Consider the following 19829-nt stretch of genomic DNA (forward strand, 5'->3'; position numbering starts at 1 on the left):
ATACGTTGAATGCGCCGGAATGTATGCAATGCATGCTTCAAAACTTTAAAAACTCAACCCCGCTTAGAACAGTTTGCGAAAAAAGCCTACAAAAATGAATAAATCATAAAAACTAGAAAATAAATAGTCTCTACCTGAATTTGGGAAACCCCCAGTTGTTCTTTCATTCCCGCTAGAACAAACCTCAATCATATGTGCTGAAGTTGAGATGTGGTAGATTTCCCCAATCATTAAACCCTTCGCTCTTCTCCCAACTGCGCTTTAGTTACACTCATTAACCCCCCAGAATTCATTCATGTTTATCGTATCGATGTGTAGGTACATTTATCTGACGCAGTTCGGTTCATTATTGCACTCAAGTCCCACGCAACAAGTTGATTACCCATACTTCTGAAACGCGCTCTACAATTATTTTCATTGGCTCACTAACATGACCAGTTCATTTTTTTTCTTTAGAATTAAGCCTTTTATTTTACTCATAGACGGCGGAAAACTCAGTAACACCATTATAGTTTGTCCACCTTCAACCACAAACCCTCTCTCGGAGCCAGAACAAACGAGTTCAGAATAAACTTCATCGGTATCGAGGTTTTTTCGTAAGGAGCGAAGCTGAATCTTTGCAACAAATATGCCAATCCAATGCGAGCTTGCATCATCCCGAACCTCAGCCCAATGCACACTCTCGGACCTTCGCCGAACGGTATCCAGGCGAATGGATGACGCTTTGCTTCCTCCTCAGGGCTGAATCGATCTGGGTCGAACTTTTCCGGCTCGGGAAACAGTTCCGGATCACGTTGAATGGCGAAGATCGGGACCAGCACCATAGTGCCGGCTTCGATCACGGAGTCCGTGTTCGGTACGCGGTAGTCCTTCGACGCCACTCGGAAATGCATCGGTACTGGAGGATACTTGCGTAAGGCCTCTGAAATTGAAATCAAAATAATATATTAGAAGAACTCTCAGATATATTGACTGCACACATACCCATCAAGATCTGATCCAAATACTTCATATCATGAACAGCCTCGTAAGTCATCTCTCCGTTGTACTTTTTCAACACATCCTTCACGCACTGACGACCCTTCTCCTGGACTTCAGGATTCTGTGCCAGCTCGTACAACGTCCAAGTGAGCAGTGTGGAGGACGTTTCAAACCCAGCGAAGAAGAATACAAACGCCTGAGCGGCTACCTCTTTGAATGTGAGCGATTCCTCGGGATTATCCTTATTCTGTAGCATGCGGATCATCAGATCCATGAAGTCATTGCGCTGTATACCATTCTTCACCCGATAGTCGATGGTTTCTTCAACCACCTTCAGGAAAAACTCTGAAACTTCCCTATCAATCAGTCTGATGCCTAACAGCCGGCTCAGCCTGGGTGAAAACTGAACCATGAAGTTGACGAATTGGGACGGTTGCCGATCCATAAACTGTTTGCCCATCGCTCGGAACTTTGCATTCGGATCGCGCATACTGTTACACTCAATGCCGAACGCACACGTCCCGATCACATCCGTCGTAAAGCGCGCCATTACATCCTTCAGCTCCAGCTCACTCTGCTTCTGAACGTTTTCTTCCATGAAGAGTTTCAGCTGTTTACCGGCCTCAACAACCGTTGGGAACATCATCTTCATCTTGCCGGACGTGAACGTTGGCGATAGTTTGTTCCGAAGGTTTCTCCACTTTTGACCCTCCAAGTTGAACAGATGCGCAGTCAACGGATCATGCTTTTCGTTGTAGTACGTACCACGATCGTGAAAGTATTGGAAGTCTCTGACAAAGATTGACTTCAAAAGCTCCAGATCGGTCGGTAGCACAATGGGTGATATCAGCATGTACAAGCCCGCAAACGGATGTTTGCCCTTGAACTGGGTGTAGTATTGTTGCAGGTATTCGGTGAAGTGTACCTTGAGGCCAGTATCCTTAAAACTTCCCAAGAAAAACGCCGGAGCCGGATGCGGTACACCACGATCTTTCCAGTAGGATTGTTTTCGTATCACGCAGTACACTAGGCCACCAAGTAGCGCCAGAAGCGCTACCAGTGCTTCTACAGAGAGGAACCACATGTTTGCTCCCTTGACGAACGACACTCGATGCAAGACTGATTGAGAAAACGGCAAGTGTCGCAGGTTAATTCATACGTTTATATTGTGTGTGATGTGTGTATTGGTGTGTTCCATCGTTAATACGATGCTCCGCCGAATATGGCCAAAAAGAACGCATCCAACGCCCGTCTATACATTGATAAGATAAACGCAATATTTGGCACTGGCTGTGTTGATCTCACACAATCAAAGCCGGCTTGATCCAACTGGCGCTTCGACTGTTAACTTCATTTCACAGAGAACCTCGTATATGACGCAATATTTCCCCATCATAAGACCCCATCGGTTGCCCCCACAAAGACCTGGGAGGAAATAATTTCAACCCCCTTCAACACTCCCCCCACCCATTCGAATTAATGTTTACGTTAAAGAATGCGAATGTATAAGTGCTCCATTCATCAGGCGCGGTTTGATGTTGTTATTGTATTACAGTGCCGCACAAAAAAAAATCGTTCCCACATGTGATGGCCGGATGCTTAACATACCATTTATGGAACAGCGTCTGATCAACCGATAAAGAGATTTATTACGCTGGTCCCCAACATTGGTCGGGGAAGGAAAATTATAGAATTCCATTATCTTATCAGCTACTTTCTTAAATGGACTGGAATATCTCACTCATCGGCATATCACAACTGTCCAGTATATGCCCATAAACGGATGCCAGGCTTCGTACTGGAGTTAACAGACTGTGGGAACCACGATGCATTCTAAGTACCTTCCGGAGCGTGATGTAAAAGGACACCAGACAGGCGATTTTTCTAACTCAGTAGAACGTTAATAGACATAGTTGTTCTGAATTCGTACTCCTAGTAAATAATTCGTTTAACTACAAAGAAAGGTTAATAACTCTCTTAACTCTGGCTGTAATATTGATCCAGGTAATCCGGGGCGGTCCGGTGGCCGAGGCGACAGCGGCGCCGGTCTTCACACGGCAGGGCCGGGGTTCAAATCCCATCCAGACCGCCTCCCCGTACGAAAGGCTGACTACTCTTCTACGGGTAAAATTAAGTCACAGAAAGCCAGAAATGGCAGGCCGAGACCTCTCGAGGTTGTAGTGCCACAGAAGAAGAAGAATCCGTAAAGTCTAGCTTTGTACCAGTATCCCTAAAAGCTACCCAGGAAAAATGCCGGTGCTGGAAGACTCACCGAGATATTTTCAGTAGGATCCCTTCCGCGCCAAGAAGTGTTAAAAGCGCAATGCGAGCTTCTTTAGGGAGGAATTACATTTTGACTTGTTAGCCTTACGAACCTCAATGGCAAAATTAAATTTTGGCATTTACATTGCGTGTCGCGTGTGTGTTGGTGAGCTCCTTTGATAATACCATGCCTTGCCGAATACGGAAACGCATCAAATGCATTGATAAGATATACTGAATGTTTTCTTATTGGCACTGTTGGGCTCACACGCACAACATATCTGGTAGCATTCTCTCGCGCTATAACTCTCCAGATAACGTAAAACAATCTCTCATACAATTCTCGTATAACACCTGTATCATCTTGAGTTCATTTCTTGTTAGTTCATTTCGCGCCGTCTAGCATACACAAGCTTCACGTTGACATGAATCTAAGGAAAGCATTCATTCAGTACATCGAGTAAATCGACTGCCAAGTTATACCTCTCTAAGCTCATCATGATATATTTCTAAGAGCCTATACTGAACCTAGCATGAAAAAGACCATATCAAACTATCGATCAAGACGATTACTAGCATTTCTTCTAGTAGGTAAACCCAAGCACGTGGTTGATAATCCCTGGTATGTCTTAATTCTCTACAATTTATTCACCTTCAACCACATACCATTCTGCGGGGTAAGGAAAATATTATCCTTAACAAATTTCTTCGGTATGGAAGTTTCTTCGTACGGAGCAAAGCTAAAGCTCTGTAACAGATTTGCCAATCCGATCCGTGCCTGCATCATCCCGAAGCGTAACCCAATGCAAACCCTAGGTCCCTCCCCGAACGGTGTCCAGGCGAATGGATGACGCTTAGCTTCCTCCTCAAGGCTGAAACGATCTGGATCGAACTTTTCCGGCTCGAGGAATAGATCAGGATCACGTTGAATAGCGAAGATCGGAATTAACACTAATGTCCCAGCTTCAATGATTGAATTCGTGTTCGGTACGCGATAGTCCTTGGTTGTCGTTCGGAAATGCATCGGTACTGGAGGATACTTGCGTAGCGTTTCTGAAATTTGCACAGACAATTAAGTTCCTAGTTGAATTTTCAAGCGTAGCTATCATGTACCTTTCAAGATCTGATCCAAATATTTCATGTCCAAGATAGCCTCGTAAGACATCTCGCCGTTGTGTTTCTTCAGAACATCTCTTACGCACTGACGACCCTTCTCCTGGACTTCAGGATTCAGGGCCAGCTCGTACAACGTCCAGGTGAGCAATGTGGAGGACGTCTCAAACCCAGCGAAGAAGAATACAAACGCCTGAGCAGCTACCTCGTTGAATGTGAGCGACTCCTCGGGATTATCCTTATTCTGTAGCATTCGAATCATGAGGTCCATGAAGTCATTGCGCTGTATACCATTCTTCACCCGATAGTCGATGGTTTCTTCAACCACCTTCAGGAAAAACTCTGAAACTTCCCTATCAATCAGTCTAATGCCTAACAGCCGGCTCAGCCTGGGTGAAAACTGAACCATGAAGTTAACGAATTGGGACGGTTGCCGATCCATAAACTGTTTGCCCATCACCCGGAACTCCGCACTCGGATCACGCAAACTGTTACACTCTATGCCGAACGCACATGTCCCGATCACATCCGTCGTAAAGCGCGCCATTACATCCTTCAGCTCCAGTTCACTCTGCTTCTGAACGTTTTCTTCCATGAAGAGTTTCAGCTGTTTACCGGCCTCAACAATCGTTGGAAACATCATCCTGATTTTGCCGGACGTGAATATCGGTGTTAGCTTGTTCCTTAGGGTTTTCCATCGTTGACCTTTCAGATTTGACAGGTGAGCTGTCAGCGGGTCATCCTTCTCGTTGTAATAAGTGCCACGGTCGTGGAAGTGTTGGAAGTCCCGCACTAAGATTGATTTTACCAGCTCCAGATCCATAACGAGAACGATCGGCGATACTAGCATGTACCCACCCATGAACGGGTGTTTGCCCTTGTACTGGCTGTAGTATTCTACCAGATATTCTGAGAAGTGCTTCTTGATGCCGGCATCTTTAAAGCTGCCGATGAAAAATGTTGGAGTTGGATGAGGTACTCCGCGATCTTTCCAGTAGGATTGTTTTCGTATGACGTAGAAGACTAGCCCACCTAGGAGCGCCAGTAGCGCCACAAGAGCTTCTATAGACCACATTTAATCTCCCGTACCCGTCAACACACAGCGAAATACTAAACGTAAATTTGGCTATCGTAAAAGGTTACATATAGGTATACAGATATGTGGTTTCCAGTGTTGGTGTGCTCCATTCATTCGATGACGAAGCGCTTCATGTTACGTTTATAGAGTTGTGAGTTTCGTTTAACCCCGAATATGGTCAAAGAGATGCTTCAAAGAGTTCAGACGAAAGCGTCTTTACACAGCGATAAGATTTATCAATCGGTTGATACAATACAGTCAAAAAAAGTTGTATACCAATATTAACTTGAAAAATAAGGGTTAATTGTTTAACATAATCCAAAATTTTAATAAAACACAAAATAAACAACACACTATAAAATCACACACAAAATAAATCACTTGTGCCATTAAGTTAGTATTTATATAGTTGACTTACCTAAATATCTGAGGATCGCTTTTTCCGATATGGCATTGTAAAGAAAAAATTTAATGCTTAGTTGGCCCCTTTAATGCTTTAAGGACCTTCGTTATTACTGTTTGGTATAATTTGTTCAAATATAATACTGGGCACACTGGGTAAAATAAAAGTAAGTAAAGACCGCTAATGCATTTGTAGTTCGTAAACGAATCTTCAAAACATAACCATAACCGACTTGGTAACTTTCAAAGCTTGTTCACCTTCAACCACAAACCATCATTCGGCGAAAGGATAATGTTGTTCGTCACAAACTTCACCGGTATCGAGGTTTTTTCGCACGGAGCGAAGCTCAAGCTCTGTAACAGATTTGCCAATCCGATCCGTGCCTGCATCATCCCGAACCTCAGTCCAATGCACACTCTCGGACCATCACCAAACGGTGTCCAGGCACACGGATGACGCTTAGCTTCCTCCTCAGGGCTGAATCGATCTGGGTCGAACTTTTCCGGCTCGGGAAACAGATTAGGATCACGTTGAATGGCGAAGATCGGGACCAGCACCATAGTGCCGGCTTCGATCACGGAGCCCGTGTTCGGTACGGGATAGTCCTGTGTTGCCACACGGATGTGTATGGGCAGTGGTGGATATTTACGTAAGGCCTCTGGAAGTAGAATATTTGTAATGTATTATTTCAAAAATTTGTAATCAAAAAGGTATTTATTGTTGATTAAAGAGAGTAATACCCTTCAAGATCTGATCCAAATATTTCATTTCCATGACTGCCTCGTAAGTCATCTCGCCGTTGTGCTTCTCCAGAACCTCCATTACGCACTGACGACCCTTCTCCTGTACTTCAGGATTCAGGGCCAGTTCATACAACGACAATGCAAGCAGTGTGGAGGACGTTTCAAATCCAGCGAAGAAGAAAACGAAAACTTGTGCAGCTACCTCGTTGAATGTGAGCGATTCCTCAGAATTGTCTGTGTTCCTATGCATCCGAGTCATCAGGTCCATGAAGTCATTCCGCTGTATGCCATTCTTCACCCGATAGTCGATCGTGTCCTTAACCACCTGCAGGAAGAAGTCTGAAACTTCCTTATCGATAAACCTCACACCCAACTTTCGGCTTAGCTTATGAGAAAACTGCACCATTATGTTCACCAGATTCGACGGCGGTCGTTCCACAAACAGTTTGCCCATCGCTCGGAACTCCGCGTTAGGATCACGCATACTGTTACACTCGATACCGAACGCACACGTTCTGATCACATCCGTCGTGAATCGCGCCATGATATCTTTCAGCTCCAGCTCGCTCTGATGCTCCGCATTTTCTTCCATGAAGCTTTTGAGCTGTTTTCCAGCCTCAACGATCGTTGGAAACATCATCTTCATCCTGCCAGATGTGAACGTTGGTGTTAGCTTGTTCCTTAGGTTTTTCCACTTTTGACCCTCCAAGTTGAACAGATGAGTTGTCAGTGGATCATGCTTCTCATTGTAGTAAGTGCCACGATCGTGAAAATATTGAAAGTCCTTCACTAAGATTGATTTCACCAGGTCCAGATCGGTAGGTAGCACAACAGGTGATATCAACATGTACACGCCCACAAACGGATGGTTGCCTTTGAACGCACGATAATACTCATCGAGATATTCCGAAAAGTGCTTCTTCATGCCGGCATCCTTAAAGCTGCCGAGAAAGAAGGTTGGACTTGGATGAGGTATCTTACGATCCTTCCAGTAGGATTGCTTCCTTGTGACGTAGTACACTAGGCCACCAATAAGGGCCAGAAGTGCCACAAGCGTTTCTAAAGACAAGAGCGACATTTTTGCCTCCAGAACCAACACTGTTCAACGAAAGACTAAGCGTAAATTCGGCTCAAAGTCGCAAAATATTTCATGAATCGTGGCAGTGGTGTTCGTGTGTTCCATTCATGACCACAAACCCAAACAAACACTATTTATAGCATGGTGTGCCGGCTGTCGAAATTGGTAGATGTGATAAGATATGCTGAACTGGATTGGTACAATGCGGCACCAAAATGTTCTCCACGATCATCAAAGTCTATTCCGTTTTTTTTTTAAATATATTAAATAATTTTTAAAAGCTCTTTTCCACTAAATGCTCATCATCAGGTCATAAACATACGAACAAAACAGCTGTACGGTTTACGGTGGATGCTGATTACAAACGTCTTGAAAGGTCATCCAACAGCCCCACTACCCATCTTCACTCGTCAGTGGGTACACTCTCAGCGATTTCTCCCACTTATCTCGATCGCTCGGGAGAATCTGAACATCGTTCTCTCAGCTTTTACCCTCACTCAAACGTCTGAAGAACTCACAAAGGGTTGCCCATGCGAACAACCTACACCAAGCCCCATGAAGTTCAGTTTAATTCCACACTCAAGCCAGTGATGTTCCTTCAACTGCTCGGTCTACTTTTAGCCCTCGCGATTGCGTGTTTCGCATGGATCAAGCGTCGGTACCAGTTTTGGAAGGATCGTTCCGTCGCCTACATCGAACCACGCTTCCCGTTCGGTAACTTTGCTACCCTCGGGAAGGTGGAACACATCGCACCTATCACCCAACGCCATTACGATCACTTCCGGAGGTTAAACGTGCCGTACGGTGGGGTTTTCATGCTGACCGCTCCACTGCTCTACATCTTCGACACGAAGCTGATCAAGACGCTGCTGGTGAAAGATTTCCACTACTTCCCGAACCGTGGCGTGTACTTTAACGAGCGTGATGATCCACTGTCGGCGCACATGTTCGCCATTGAGGGACAAAAATGGCGCACGCTGAGGGCCAAACTGTCGCCCACGTTTACTTCGGGCCGCATTAAGATGACGCTGCCGCTGGTGATGGAAGTGTGCCAGCGGTTCTGCGACCATGTCCACCAGTCGCTGCAAACGTCCAGTGAGATCGAAGTCCATGATCTACTTTCGCGCTACACGATCGATGTGATAGGTGCGTGCGCGTTTGGCATCGAGTGTAACAGCTTCCGGGACCCCGATAACGAGTTCCGCCGGTATGGAAAGATCGCGTTCGATAAGCTGCGCCATTCGCCGCTGGTTGTGTACCTGATGAAGGCGTTCCGTAAGCACGCGAACGCGTTGGGCATGAAGCAGCTGCACGATGACGTTTCCAGCTTCTTCATGCGCGTGGTCAAGGACACGGTCGAGTATCGCGAACGCGAACAGATCGTGCGGAACGATTTTATGGACCTGTTGCTGAAGCTTAAAAACACGGGAAGGCTCGAGAGTGGTGGTGAAGAGATCGGCCACATAACGTTTGAGGAGATTGCCGCACAGGCGTTTATATTCTTCACCGCAGGTTATGACACTTCGTCCACCGCCATGTCTTACACGCTGTACGAGTTGGCGTTAAACCCGGAGGCGCAAGAAAAGGCTCGACAGTGCGTAAAGGAGACGCTACAGAAATATGACGGGCGGCTAACGTACGAAGCTGTGTCCGATATGAGCTATCTCGAGCAGTGCATAAATGGTGGGTGACGGTTATCTGCTTTGCTCTTTTGATTCTGTGCGGTCATCAACAAAAACACGCTTCTACTCTTTTTCAGAGACACTACGCAAACATCCACCTGTAGCGATACTGGAGCGTAACGCCGATAAGGACTACCAACTGCCAGACAGTGGACTGGTACTGCGCCGTGGTCAGAAGATCATGGTACCGATCTTCGCCATGCATCACGATCCGACACACTTTCCCGATCCGGAACAATATCGTCCGGAACGGTTTTCACCGGAGGAGGTCGCTAAGCGTGATCCGTACTGTTATCTGCCGTTTGGGGAAGGTCCACGCATCTGTATCGGTATGCGGTTCGGTTCGATACAGGCAAAGGTGGGTTTGGCGAGTTTGTTGGATCGCTTCCGGTTCAGTGCGTGCGATAGGACGCAGATACCGGTACAGTACTCGCGCACCAACTTTATTCTTGGACCGGCAAACGGTGTTTGGTTGAGAGCGGAAGAGCTTTAGGGAGCGTTCCAGGGACTTTCGTAGGATATGTCGGAGATTCCAGTAGAATTAAGTATTTTAGAAATAAATGGACAAAAAGGTCAAGTTCAGACTCAAGATCAGTACAGACTCTCAGAAGTCAGAACTTCAGAAACAGGCCAGTTATCTTGAGGCCTTATCTTGATACTCCTCTATATTCACGAGAGATAATGATAAGAATGTTCTTGACAAATTACATCAACAAAGTTGTGATCTGTCAGATCATCTACATCTCCGAGTTCAGTTGAGGCACAAAAAACATAACAAAATGTCCCTAATTCTTAATTATACAGGACGTCTTTCTCCTATTCTTCAAAATTCAACACATTCAATAGGCTTAACAGTGTCTTTCACTATCTCTCACCCCCAAGCAAACATAACTGATCGCCGCGCCGTCAGTTGAAGCAACAAAAAAAGAAAACCATAGCAACCGAAGGTGGGAGAACATAAATAATTCAAACCACAGCCTGTCTCCCATTACATCAACACATCAGCCGCACACAGTAGGCGCGTCTCGCCGTTCTAGAGTCTCATCACATCGTGGCGCGCGTGCGTTCCAAAGTGTCTGTAAACGGAGTTCTGCGCTAAAACAGGTCTCGGTAGCTGCCATTTCGAGTGCCACAATTGAAGCCGTCCGCAGTAAGTAGGTTTCGCTCCATGCTTGATTGTGCTGTGCGATAATAGTGCATGTCCATGCTTGTGGTCGACGCGTCGCGATAATGCACGGCGTTAGTGTCTCGCCGATGGAGCTCGTGGTAGCATCGGTGGCGAGTTTCGGTGCGTTCCTCGCGACGCTCTGTCTGGGCGTGTACGTTTTTGTGGTGCGTAAGTACTCTTTCTGGCGCACCCGCCATGTGCCGTACGTGGAACCGGAGCTACCGTACGGGAACTTTAAGGAGATGGGCAAATCGATCCATCCGGCCCATCTCAGTCAGCGGTTCTATGAGCGGTACAAGCATGCCGCTGATCCTGGGTTTGTTGGACTGTACATCTTCCTCAACCCGGTGCTGCTCGTTACGAACTTACGGTTGGCGAAGAGAATTCTGATCGAAGACTTCCATCACTTCCCCGATCGGGGTGTGTACTTCAACGAAAAGGATGACCCGCTCTCGGCCCATCTGTTTGCAATCGAGGGTCAACGGTGGAAGGATCTGAGGTCCAAGATTACGCCCACTTTCACGAGTGGACGTATGAAAGCGGCATTCCCGCTGGTGCTCAGCATAGCGGAGCAGTTCTGTGAGTTTCTGCGCGAGCAGCACACCACTGACGATGTGGTTGAGGTACGCGATCTTATGGCCCGGTTCACTACGGACGTGATCGGTTCGTACGCGTTTGGTTTGGAGTGTAACAGCTTCCGGGATCCTCAGAACGAGTTCCGGCGCATCGGCCGCAAACACTTCGATACACCCCGCAATCATCCATTGAAGGTGTTCATCATGAAGACGTTTCGGGGGCTCGCGAACCGACTCGGGCTGAAGCTGTTGCACGACGATGTGTCCACCTTCTTTCAAACTGTCATTCGCCAAACGATTGAACACCGCGAACGGCACGGTACGCAGCGGAACGATTTTCTTGACCTGCTGATAAGGCTGAAGAACACGGGCAAGCTGGAGGGCGCGAACGAGATAGTGGGCCGGCTTTCCGGAGACGAAATAGCCGCACAAGCGTTCATCTTCTTTACCGCCGGCTTCGAGACGTCATCCAGTGCGATGACCTATACGCTGTACGAGCTGGCACTGAATCACGAACTTCAACAACGGGCCAGGGAAAGCGTGCTGGATGCGTTGGAAAAGCACGACGGAGTGTTGTCCTACGAATCATCCAAGAACATGCTTTACTTGGATCAGTGTATCTATGGTAAGTGATGCAGAAAATGTTACTTTCAACGTCCTTTAACGAGTTGTGATCCATATTTCCAGAATCTCTTCGCAAGTACCCACCTGTAGCGATATTGGAGCGAGTGGTATCCAAACCCTATCGAATCCCAGACACCGACATAAACCTACACCGTGGGATGAAGATCATGATCCCGGCCTATGCCATCCATCACGATCCAGACATCTATCCCAACCCGTCCTCCTACGATCCGGACCGGTTTACGCCGGACAAGATCGCTAGACGTGATCCTTGCGCCTATCTACCATTCGGCGAAGGCCCACGAATATGTATCGGGCTTCGGTTCGGGATGATGCAGGCACGGATCGGATTGGCGCTACTGTTGAAGCACTTCCAAGTACTGCCCTGTAAGGAGACGGACGTGCCCTTGACCTACATTCCGCAGGCATTCGTACTGACGCCCGTTAATGGCGTGCGGTTGCGGTTGGTTAAGTATGATCTGCATGAGTAGACGGACGTCAGGTGTTACTGTCAGGAGTTTTTATCAAATTAATTTTTGTGACAAAATTAAAAGTCCATAAAATTCGTCTATTTTGAAATCTGTTCGGAAGAAGACTGAAATGAATGGAAAACATAAAAGTGGAACTAAAAATACGAAAAACACAATAATGTATCATAAAAATTACAAAAAAGAAATCAATATACTAAAGGGAAATAAAATCTATTAATTAAAAATATTTTTTAAGATATATAAATATTAATTAATTATTTGAACACTGAAACACCCTGTGCCAAAACGTCCTTGACCGAGCGTGCGAATATCACTTCACCACTACCTGCCGAACCGTAGCATCAAAACAAAGCAACCGTTGTGTGCGCGCCGCTGTACAAGCAACTGCCGGTGTGCGGTAGTGTGCGTGAGACGCTCGATGACATTTTACCGTAAACATTACGCACACCAGCTGACTGATTAGCGGACAAAAAACAAATCAGAATCATTTCATCTCGAACACTCTGGTGCGATGGGTGAAGCGTCGGCGCAAAAGTAACGCGCAGTGGAGCGAGAAACGAGCACAACACGCAAACGAAGGGATAAGGGAGTGTAGATAAGTATAATTTACTGTCACATAACTGGCTTACTGTGACACTTTTGTTCGGCGTGACCATAATTATACCAACTAGCCAGCCATTACGCGAGAAGATCCAGTCTGGTGCGAGATGCTGATCTATCTGCTGCTACTTGCCGTCACTGCGGCGGTTTGGTACGTACGCCGGAAGTACTCGTTCTGGGCGGAACGGGATGTACCGTACATCCAGCCCCGGTTCCCGTTCGGCAACATCCAGGGAATCGGACGGCGCATGCATTCTTCCCAGCTGATGATGAAGTTCTACAACGAGATGAAGTCATCCGGACGCGCGTTCGGTGGGATCTACTTCTTTACCAACCCGGTCGCGCTGGCACTCGACCTGGACTTTGTGAAGAATGTGCTGGTGCGTGATTTCGCTCACTTTCACGACCGTGGTGTGTACTACAACGAGAAGGATGATCCGATCTCGGGACATCTGTTCAATATCGAAGGTTCGAAGTGGACCAACCTGCGGAAGAAGTTGATCCCGACGTTCTCTTCCGGCAAGATGAAGATGATGTGTCCAACAATCGTGTCGGTTGGTGGACGATTCCGCGAGTGCCTGGAGCGATGTATCGAGAGTGACGGTGTGGTAGAGATGAAGGAACTGTTGGCCAGATTCACGACGGATGTGATCGGGACGTGTGCGTTCGGCATCGATTGCAACAGTCTGAACGATCCGAATGCCGAGTTCTTGCGCATGGGACGGAAAGTGTTTGAGGTTCCGCGAGGTCGTATACTGAAGTTCTTCTTCATGGCCACGTTCAAGGATTTCTCGCGACGCATCCACATCAAGGGCACGAGTGAGGATGTGTCGCAGTTCTTCTTCAAGGTTGTGCGGGAAACGATCGAGTATCGCGAGCAGCACAACATCCAGCGGAACGACTTTATGAATCTGCTGATGCAGCTGAAGAATAGCGGACAGTTGGATGATTCGGGCGAGTCGGTTGGGAAGCTGAGCTTGAACGAGATCGTTGCACAGGCGTTTGTGTTTTTCCTCGGTGGGTTTGAAACGTCCTCGACGACGATGTCTTACTGCTTGCATGAGCTGGCATTGAACGGGGAGATCCAGCAACGAGCCCGGCAGTGTGTGTTGGACGCGGTTAAGAAGCATGGTGGACTGACGTACGAAGCGCTTATGGACATGCCGTACATCGATCAGTGTATAAATGGTAAGGGAGATGATACAAACGATCCGGAAGTCTTTCTCTTAAACTGCTTTTCTTTCTCGTCGCAGAATCTCTTCGGAAGTACCCACCGGGTGCGAATCTCATACGGCAGGTTAGCCAGGATTATCGCGTACCGGGGTCGGATGTTACCTTCCCGAAGGGTATGAACGTAATGATCCCGGTGTACGCCATCCATCACGATCCGGACCACTATCCCGACCCGGAACGGTACGATCCGGACCGGTTTGGACCGGAAGCGAGTGAGTCCCGGAAGCCGTACAGCTTTATCCCGTTCGGGGAAGGTCCAAGGATTTGTATAGCGGCTCGGTTCGGGATGCTGGAGGCACGGGTTGGGCTGTCGGTGCTGTTGATGAACTTTAGCTTCTCGAGATGCGAGAAGACGAATGTGCCATTGGTTATTTCTTCCCGCCATGCTGTGCTGACGCCGGAAGGGGGATTGTGGCTGAAGGTAGAGAAGCTGGAGTCGTAAAGGATTTGCTGTAGAATCTGATTGATATGGGTATGGTTAGTTTTATCCAACAAGAATTAGATGAATAAATGAGAATCTTTTTAATCTCTTGATTTGTAGTGTCCATCCAGGTCTTAGCGGCATTCCTGAACTGTCGTTACTGACTCCCTTGCCGTGCTTATACCAGCGTGTAGCTGGATAGTCAGACCGGAGCCCTATCGGTCGACGGTTAAAATCCTATTGAAATGCTGTGAATTGAACTGGTTAATGTTGTTTGACGCACTGGTTTTACTTTTTTGGTCGTTTATTTATAGAGGCTTTGGGTCTTTGAGACCTCATGCGGCTCTTTAAAAGATACATTTGAAGGTTGGTGATAGTATGCATCATCTCTCTTCCCATGTTGAGTAGGCATTTCCCATGAAATTAACTGATATACCACAACTCAACGACTGTGTCGTTTGTAGACTTAGAGGATAAGCTTTGCTTTGATGGTTATGGATTAACGGAAGCTTCTGAAAACTCTTCTTCCTTTACAGGTTATCAATACGTTTAACGTTCAACCATACTTCTCCCGCTGGTCCATGCAACAGATTGATCGGATCGATCCGTAGCGGACGTTCGGCTTCGGCAGGATCAATGGTGAAGCTATAATTCCTCACCAGCATAGCCAATCCGAGCCGTGTTTGAAGCAATCCGAATCGCATCCCGATACATATCCGAGGACCTTCTCCGAACGGAAGGTAGCTAAAATTGTTCTTAAAATCATTCTTAACCGAAAATCGTTCCGGTTGAAAGTCCCGTGGGTTTGGGAAGTGATCGGGATCGTTTTGGAAGGCTAGATTCGGTAGAATTACTCCAATCCCTTCCGGTAGGATGGATCCGTTCGGTAGTTGATAGGGTTGTGTCGTTATTCTGTGCAGAGTTGCCACCGGTGGATACATCCGAAGTGTCTCTAGAAGAGTAAAAATATATCATGAACGATTTATAAATATCTTTCTAAGGGAAATCGTACCGTTTATGATCGATCCAATGTACTCCATCTCCATCACGGCATCGTACGAAAGCTTATTGTCGTATTTAGCCAGTACATCACGAACACATTTCCTTGCTTCGTCCTGCACTTCAGGATGCTTGGCTAGCAGATGCAAGGCACACGTTATGGTGGTCGCAGACGTTTCGAATCCGGCAAAGAAAAACACAAATGCTTGTGCGGCAATCTCTTCGAACGTTAAGCATTCCCCATTTCCAGCACCATTCACCTTCATCATGTCGATCAGAAGCTGCATAAAGTCATCCCTTCGTACGTTGTTTTCCTCACGATAGCGAATCGTGTCCCGGACAACGTTCAGGAAAAAGTCGGACACATCTTTGTCGTTAAACCGTATGCCGAGGGCTCGCGCCTGCTTCCGGAACATCATGGCGAAGAACACTTTCAGTGCCTTTAGCTTGGGTAGGTTTATCATACGTTTGCCCATCACCCGGAACTGAGAGTTTGGGTTGTCTATGCTGTTACAGTCGATTCCGAACGCGCACGATCCGATCACGTCGGTCAGGAACCGTGCAAGCAGCTCCTTGATATCGAGTCGCTGTTCTTGGGTGCATCGTTCTGCCAGATACTGATCCAATCGGTTGCCTACGTCCACTATCGTGTGGAACATTGCTTTCAACTTCCCGGACGTAAAGGTTGGTGCCAGCTTTGAACGTAGCTTTCTCCATCGGTTACCCTCCATGAAGAAGAGATTAGCAGAAAGCGGATCCACCTCTTCATTGCTGTACACTCCGCGATCGATAAAGTAGTTAAAATCTTTCACAAGAATCGTCCGGGCAAACTCAGGCGACAGGACCAACAGCACCGGATCGCGGAAGAAGTAAATCCCCACATAATCACCACGCGACTTCAGCTTCCTGTACAGCTTTTCAATAATGTGCGCAAAGTGTATGGTTGGCTTCAGTGTATCGGGTACGTTTCCAGCCGGGAAGGATGGCTCCAGATAAGGCACCTTAAGATCCGCCCAGAAGCGGTAACGTTGCTTGAAATGTAGATACACCCACAACAGACCAAGACTGGCCACTAAAAGTAGATGACTGAACATGACTACAGCTAGCACAGTACTGCAACTGAATTGCCTCGTGAGTGTTTTTACGTCATGCAGTACAATAACTCATTGCAAGTGATTTGGAACCGATTGTTTCACATTTTATCAGCGATAATCGTTGCTGATTGCCGCATAATTACCATTTACCGTGTATTCGAGGCAGATAAACAAGGTCCGGAATGGTTTGACGTTTGTTTGTTTACATCCGCGCACAACGGTCGGTCATACGGTCATCGTGACAGAATTTGAATTTATTTGAAAAAATCGTTTTTATTAAATTTTGTCTGTGGTAATCGTGTGAAAAATTGGAGATCGTTTAAAGAATTACCTCTAAGATTCATCATTTATTCTTATTACCCTCCACTGAACGTTCCACATTCAGCCAAACTGCTCCCGCCGGTCCGTGCATTAAGTTGATCGGATCAATCAGCAGCGGTCGATCAAAATCGCTCTCATCCATTGTAAAATTGTAGCTCCTCAACAATATCGCCAGCCCTAGACGCGTTTGCAGTATCCCGAAACGTTTCGCAATGCACATCCGTGGCCCATCGCCAAAGGGAAGATAGCTTGGGCAGCTCTTTCCAAACGTTTTGTCCTCGAATCGTTCCGGTTTGAAGGCAAACGGATCGGGGAAAAAGGCCGGATCGTGATGAAAGGCAAGGTTCGAGATGATTACTCCAACACCAACCGGGAGGATTTTCCCATTCGGAAGTTGATAGGGTTGTGAGGTCATACGATGGATTGTCGCTACCGGTGGATAGAGGCGAATCGTTTCTGAGAAAGAAGAGATGTTTCGATTAGGATGATTGAGTGGCGGTGGTTGAATATGCATCCGTACCGTTTATAACACACTGGATGTAGTCCATCTCCATAACTGCTTCGTACGTCAGCTCATTACCATACTTAGCCAGCACGCTTCGAACACACTTCTTCGCCTTCCGTTGTGCCTTGGGGTATTTAGCCAGCAAGTGCAAAGCGCACGTGAGTGTCGTGGTGGAAGTTTCAAATCCTCCGAAAAAGAACACGAACGCCTGTGCGGCGATCTCTTCGAACGTTAGAACCTCACCCGAACCTGCGCCATCCGGTTTCATCATATCGATCAAAAGCTGCATGAAGTCATCTCTACGAATACCTTTCGCTTCTCGATAGCGGATCGTGTCTCGGACGACCTTCATGAAAAATTCGGACATTTCCTTATCATTATACCGTATTCCTAGCGCGCGCGCTTCCTTCTGGAACATCATGGCGAAGAACACTTTGAGGGATTTCAGCTTGGGAAGGTTAATCATGCGCTTGCCCATCACCCGGAACTGAGAGTCTGGATTTTCCAACGTATTACACTCGATCCCGAACGCACACGATCCAATCACGTCAGTCATAAAGCGTGCCAGGAGCTCCTTGATATCTATTCGTTGTAAGCGAACGCACCTTGCAGCTAGATGCTGATCTAGCCGATTTCCCACATCCACTATCGTGTGAAACATTGCCTTCAACTTCCCGGACGTAAACGTTGGTGCCAGCTTCGATCGTAACTTTCTCCATCGAGTTCCATCCAAAAAGAAGAGATTAGCCGACAGTGGATCATCCTCCTCGTTGCTGTACACTCCACGATCAACAAAATAATTAAAATCCTTCACGAGAATCGTCCGAGCAAACTCAGGCGACAGAACCAACAGCACTGGATCGCGGAAGAAAAAGATGCCCGCATAATCACCTCGTCCTTTCAACTTCTTGTACAGCTTCTCGATTAGGTGTGCAAAGTGTAAGGAAGGACTGAAGATGTCCGCCACGTTTCCAACCGGGAAGGTAGGCTCCAGGTACGGTACATCACGTTTAGACCAGAAGCGGTACCGTTGCTTAAAGTGAAAGTAAAGCAAAGCGAAGCCAAAACAGGCCACCAACACGACAGCAATTAGCATGGCTGGGAACGTCACAACACTGAAACCGAACCACTCGAAGGGAACACCATTTATCGGAGTCGAATTGTTGCACATTATTATCGCTCTGCGTTGTGGCTGATTGCAACACGGTGCGTGGAGAATCGATACTGTCCAGATGTTGAAGTGCACGTTGGACAATGGTGATGAAGGGTTTTTGGGATACAGTTCGCTGGTTAGTTGTGAGGTGGGTAAGCGTCAATCAACAGAGCGGACCAAATTCGACTATTAAGAGCTTAAAAAACGAGTTGAAATAGGAGAAAGTGAAAAATTTGATTAAATTGCATACATTTAGGGGCTTTTAAGTTTTATTGTGTTTAATCAACCTGAATCGAATACCAATTCAGTCGCATCAAAACCTTCTCAATTTATTGACTATTTTAGCAATCGTTTCATCTAGTTCGTTTTGATTTAATTTGAATCCGGTCAAGCAAATCCTGTCCATCCTACGCGTTAACTCTCCAAGAATCTTCACAATCTTCAAATCGAACAAAAAAAAAAGCGGAATCGCTCCGGATCACGCGAGACTCCCTCAAACACACCCGAACTCTGTACCCATAATCGTTTTGTGGAACGCATTTCTTGTCAAACTGTGCTGACTTTTTACGACTCCGGACCCACCGGGGGGTCCGGGACAGAAGCAATCGCAACTCTTGGAAGTATAAAAGCTTTCATCTGTTTCCCGAAAATTGGGTTAATCCTCTCGGCTCGCTGTTCCCTAGTGCTGTAGAGACATAAAAAGAGACACGTGTTTGTCGCTTCCGCAATGCTCTGCCCAACAGTCTATCGCTTCACATTGCCTTTCATCATCACCGGCGTCTTGAGAGTGCACATCCAAGCAGCCGTGCCCTTCCAGGTGCACGCGAATGTGGAAAGTGAAAATTGTTTAGCAGAGAACGGGACGCCGAGAAAGGACGTCCGACGCACGTCACGGTTGGTTGGTAGCTCCGTTTAACCTAATTTATATTCCGGCGCACCTTCGAGCTATCGTTCTGCTGTTCCCGAACGGCCTCGAAGGAAGCGTCAGTTCACATTTATTTACCGTCCTGTCGATAAATGGGAATCGGTTTTCGATGAGCAATCGGGTCGGGAATGGAACAGGTGAGTTGCGAGCAGTGGTCCAAACAATCCAGTTTGTTATTGATGTATTTTAGCAGGCAAACAGTTGGCCAGTATCCTGTAGCTCTCGAACCTTCGGGCTACTGTTTATGCTTGCGGTTAGTCTCCGGTGTGACCTTCGAAAGGTGGCGGGACTCACTGGAACGCGAGGGCCGTACTCGATAAATTTCTGTCCCAAGTCTCACTCCCGAAACCCCACTAAACGTGCAACAGGATGGCAGTTTT

The 19829-nt window shown here is 47.0% G+C and overlaps 7 protein-coding genes across 7 annotated transcripts; 2 read left to right on the forward strand and 5 right to left on the reverse strand.

Moving 5' to 3' along the window:
* Positions 1-442: 442 nt before the first annotated feature.
* LOC118513640 (probable cytochrome P450 6a14) lies at positions 443-2100 on the reverse strand. The gene is made up of 2 exons (XM_036059706.1): positions 985-2100; positions 443-922 (listed from the first exon to the last, which is right to left on the reverse strand). The coding sequence occupies exons 1-2, from the start codon at positions 2063-2065 to the stop codon at positions 507-509; spliced, it is 1497 nt and encodes a 498-aa protein (XP_035915599.1). The 5' UTR covers positions 2066-2100; the 3' UTR covers positions 443-506.
* Positions 2101-3859: 1759 nt separating this feature from the next.
* LOC118513642 (probable cytochrome P450 6a14) lies at positions 3860-5795 on the reverse strand. Its single transcript, XM_036059709.1, has 2 exons — positions 4357-5795; positions 3860-4296 (listed from the first exon to the last, which is right to left on the reverse strand). Exons 1-2 carry the CDS (start codon positions 5429-5431, stop codon positions 3881-3883), a joined length of 1491 nt encoding a protein of 496 aa, XP_035915602.1. The 5' UTR covers positions 5432-5795; the 3' UTR covers positions 3860-3880.
* A 203-nt stretch (positions 5796-5998) lies between these two features.
* LOC118513641 (probable cytochrome P450 6a14) lies at positions 5999-7701 on the reverse strand. Its single transcript, XM_036059707.1, has 2 exons — positions 6578-7701; positions 5999-6495 (listed from the first exon to the last, which is right to left on the reverse strand). The coding sequence occupies exons 1-2, from the start codon at positions 7656-7658 to the stop codon at positions 6080-6082; spliced, it is 1497 nt and encodes a 498-aa protein (XP_035915600.1). The 5' UTR covers positions 7659-7701; the 3' UTR covers positions 5999-6079.
* A 527-nt stretch (positions 7702-8228) lies between these two features.
* Positions 8229-10136, forward strand: LOC118513634 (cytochrome P450 6a8-like). The gene is made up of 2 exons (XM_036059699.1): positions 8229-9341; positions 9418-10136. Exons 1-2 carry the CDS (start codon positions 8249-8251, stop codon positions 9831-9833), a joined length of 1509 nt encoding a protein of 502 aa, XP_035915592.1. The 5' UTR covers positions 8229-8248; the 3' UTR covers positions 9834-10136.
* A 138-nt stretch (positions 10137-10274) lies between these two features.
* On the forward strand, positions 10275-14565 carry LOC118510054. The gene is made up of 5 exons (XM_036051443.1): positions 10275-11708; positions 11771-12194; positions 12538-12604; positions 12870-13986; positions 14052-14565. The coding sequence occupies exons 1-5, from the start codon at positions 10571-10573 to the stop codon at positions 14471-14473; spliced, it is 3168 nt and encodes a 1055-aa protein (XP_035907336.1). The 5' UTR covers positions 10275-10570; the 3' UTR covers positions 14474-14565.
* Positions 14566-14738: 173 nt separating this feature from the next.
* On the reverse strand, positions 14739-16729 carry LOC118513638 (cytochrome P450 6A1-like). Its single transcript, XM_036059704.1, has 2 exons — positions 15465-16729; positions 14739-15404 (listed from the first exon to the last, which is right to left on the reverse strand). Exons 1-2 carry the CDS (start codon positions 16543-16545, stop codon positions 14983-14985), a joined length of 1503 nt encoding a protein of 500 aa, XP_035915597.1. The 5' UTR covers positions 16546-16729; the 3' UTR covers positions 14739-14982.
* Positions 16730-16798: 69 nt separating this feature from the next.
* On the reverse strand, positions 16799-18489 carry LOC118513633 (probable cytochrome P450 6a13). Its single transcript, XM_036059698.1, has 2 exons — positions 17387-18489; positions 16799-17322 (listed from the first exon to the last, which is right to left on the reverse strand). The coding sequence occupies exons 1-2, from the start codon at positions 18465-18467 to the stop codon at positions 16889-16891; spliced, it is 1515 nt and encodes a 504-aa protein (XP_035915591.1). The 5' UTR covers positions 18468-18489; the 3' UTR covers positions 16799-16888.
* Positions 18490-19829: the final 1340 nt, after the last annotated feature.

Source organism: Anopheles stephensi, chromosome 3 (genome assembly GCF_013141755.1).
Source record: "Anopheles stephensi strain Indian chromosome 3, UCI_ANSTEP_V1.0, whole genome shotgun sequence".
Taxonomy (NCBI): Eukaryota; Metazoa; Arthropoda; class Insecta; order Diptera; family Culicidae; genus Anopheles; species Anopheles stephensi.

What these genes read in the sequence shown, in the direction of transcription:
- LOC118513638 (XM_036059704.1), bottom strand. Translation starts at nt 16,545, where the DNA reads ATGTTCAGTCATCTACTTTTAGTGGCCAGTCTTGGTCTGTTGTGGGTG. An exon ending in CATTGGATCGATCATAAACG is followed by an intron (nt 15,405 to 15,464) that starts GTACGATTTCCC and finishes TTACTCTTCTAG; the next exon opens with AGACACTTCGGATGTATCCA.
- LOC118513640 (XM_036059706.1), bottom strand. Translation starts at nt 2,065, where the DNA reads ATGTGGTTCCTCTCTGTAGAAGCACTGGTAGCGCTTCTGGCGCTACTT. An exon ending in TTTGGATCAGATCTTGATGG is followed by an intron (nt 923 to 984) that starts GTATGTGTGCAG and finishes TTTCAATTTCAG; the next exon opens with AGGCCTTACGCAAGTATCCT.
- LOC118513633 (XM_036059698.1), bottom strand. Translation starts at nt 18,467, where the DNA reads ATGCTAATTGCTGTCGTGTTGGTGGCCTGTTTTGGCTTCGCTTTGCTT. An exon ending in CATCCAGTGTGTTATAAACG is followed by an intron (nt 17,323 to 17,386) that starts GTACGGATGCAT and finishes CTTCTTTCTCAG; the next exon opens with AAACGATTCGCCTCTATCCA.
- LOC118510054 (XM_036051443.1), top strand. Translation starts at nt 10,571, where the DNA reads ATGCACGGCGTTAGTGTCTCGCCGATGGAGCTCGTGGTAGCATCGGTG. An exon ending in GTTAAGTATGATCTGCATGA is followed by an intron (nt 12,195 to 12,537) that starts GTAGACGGACGT and finishes GCCGAACCGTAG; the next exon opens with CATCAAAACAAAGCAACCGT. An exon ending in CATCGATCAGTGTATAAATG is followed by an intron (nt 13,987 to 14,051) that starts GTAAGGGAGATG and finishes TTCTCGTCGCAG; the next exon opens with AATCTCTTCGGAAGTACCCA.
- LOC118513642 (XM_036059709.1), bottom strand. Translation starts at nt 5,431, where the DNA reads ATGTGGTCTATAGAAGCTCTTGTGGCGCTACTGGCGCTCCTAGGTGGG. An exon ending in TTTGGATCAGATCTTGAAAG is followed by an intron (nt 4,297 to 4,356) that starts GTACATGATAGC and finishes TGCAAATTTCAG; the next exon opens with AAACGCTACGCAAGTATCCT.
- LOC118513641 (XM_036059707.1), bottom strand. Translation starts at nt 7,658, where the DNA reads ATGTCGCTCTTGTCTTTAGAAACGCTTGTGGCACTTCTGGCCCTTATT. An exon ending in TTTGGATCAGATCTTGAAGG is followed by an intron (nt 6,496 to 6,577) that starts GTATTACTCTCT and finishes TTCTACTTCCAG; the next exon opens with AGGCCTTACGTAAATATCCA.
- LOC118513634 (XM_036059699.1), top strand. Translation starts at nt 8,249, where the DNA reads ATGTTCCTTCAACTGCTCGGTCTACTTTTAGCCCTCGCGATTGCGTGT. An exon ending in TCTCGAGCAGTGCATAAATG is followed by an intron (nt 9,342 to 9,417) that starts GTGGGTGACGGT and finishes ACTCTTTTTCAG; the next exon opens with AGACACTACGCAAACATCCA.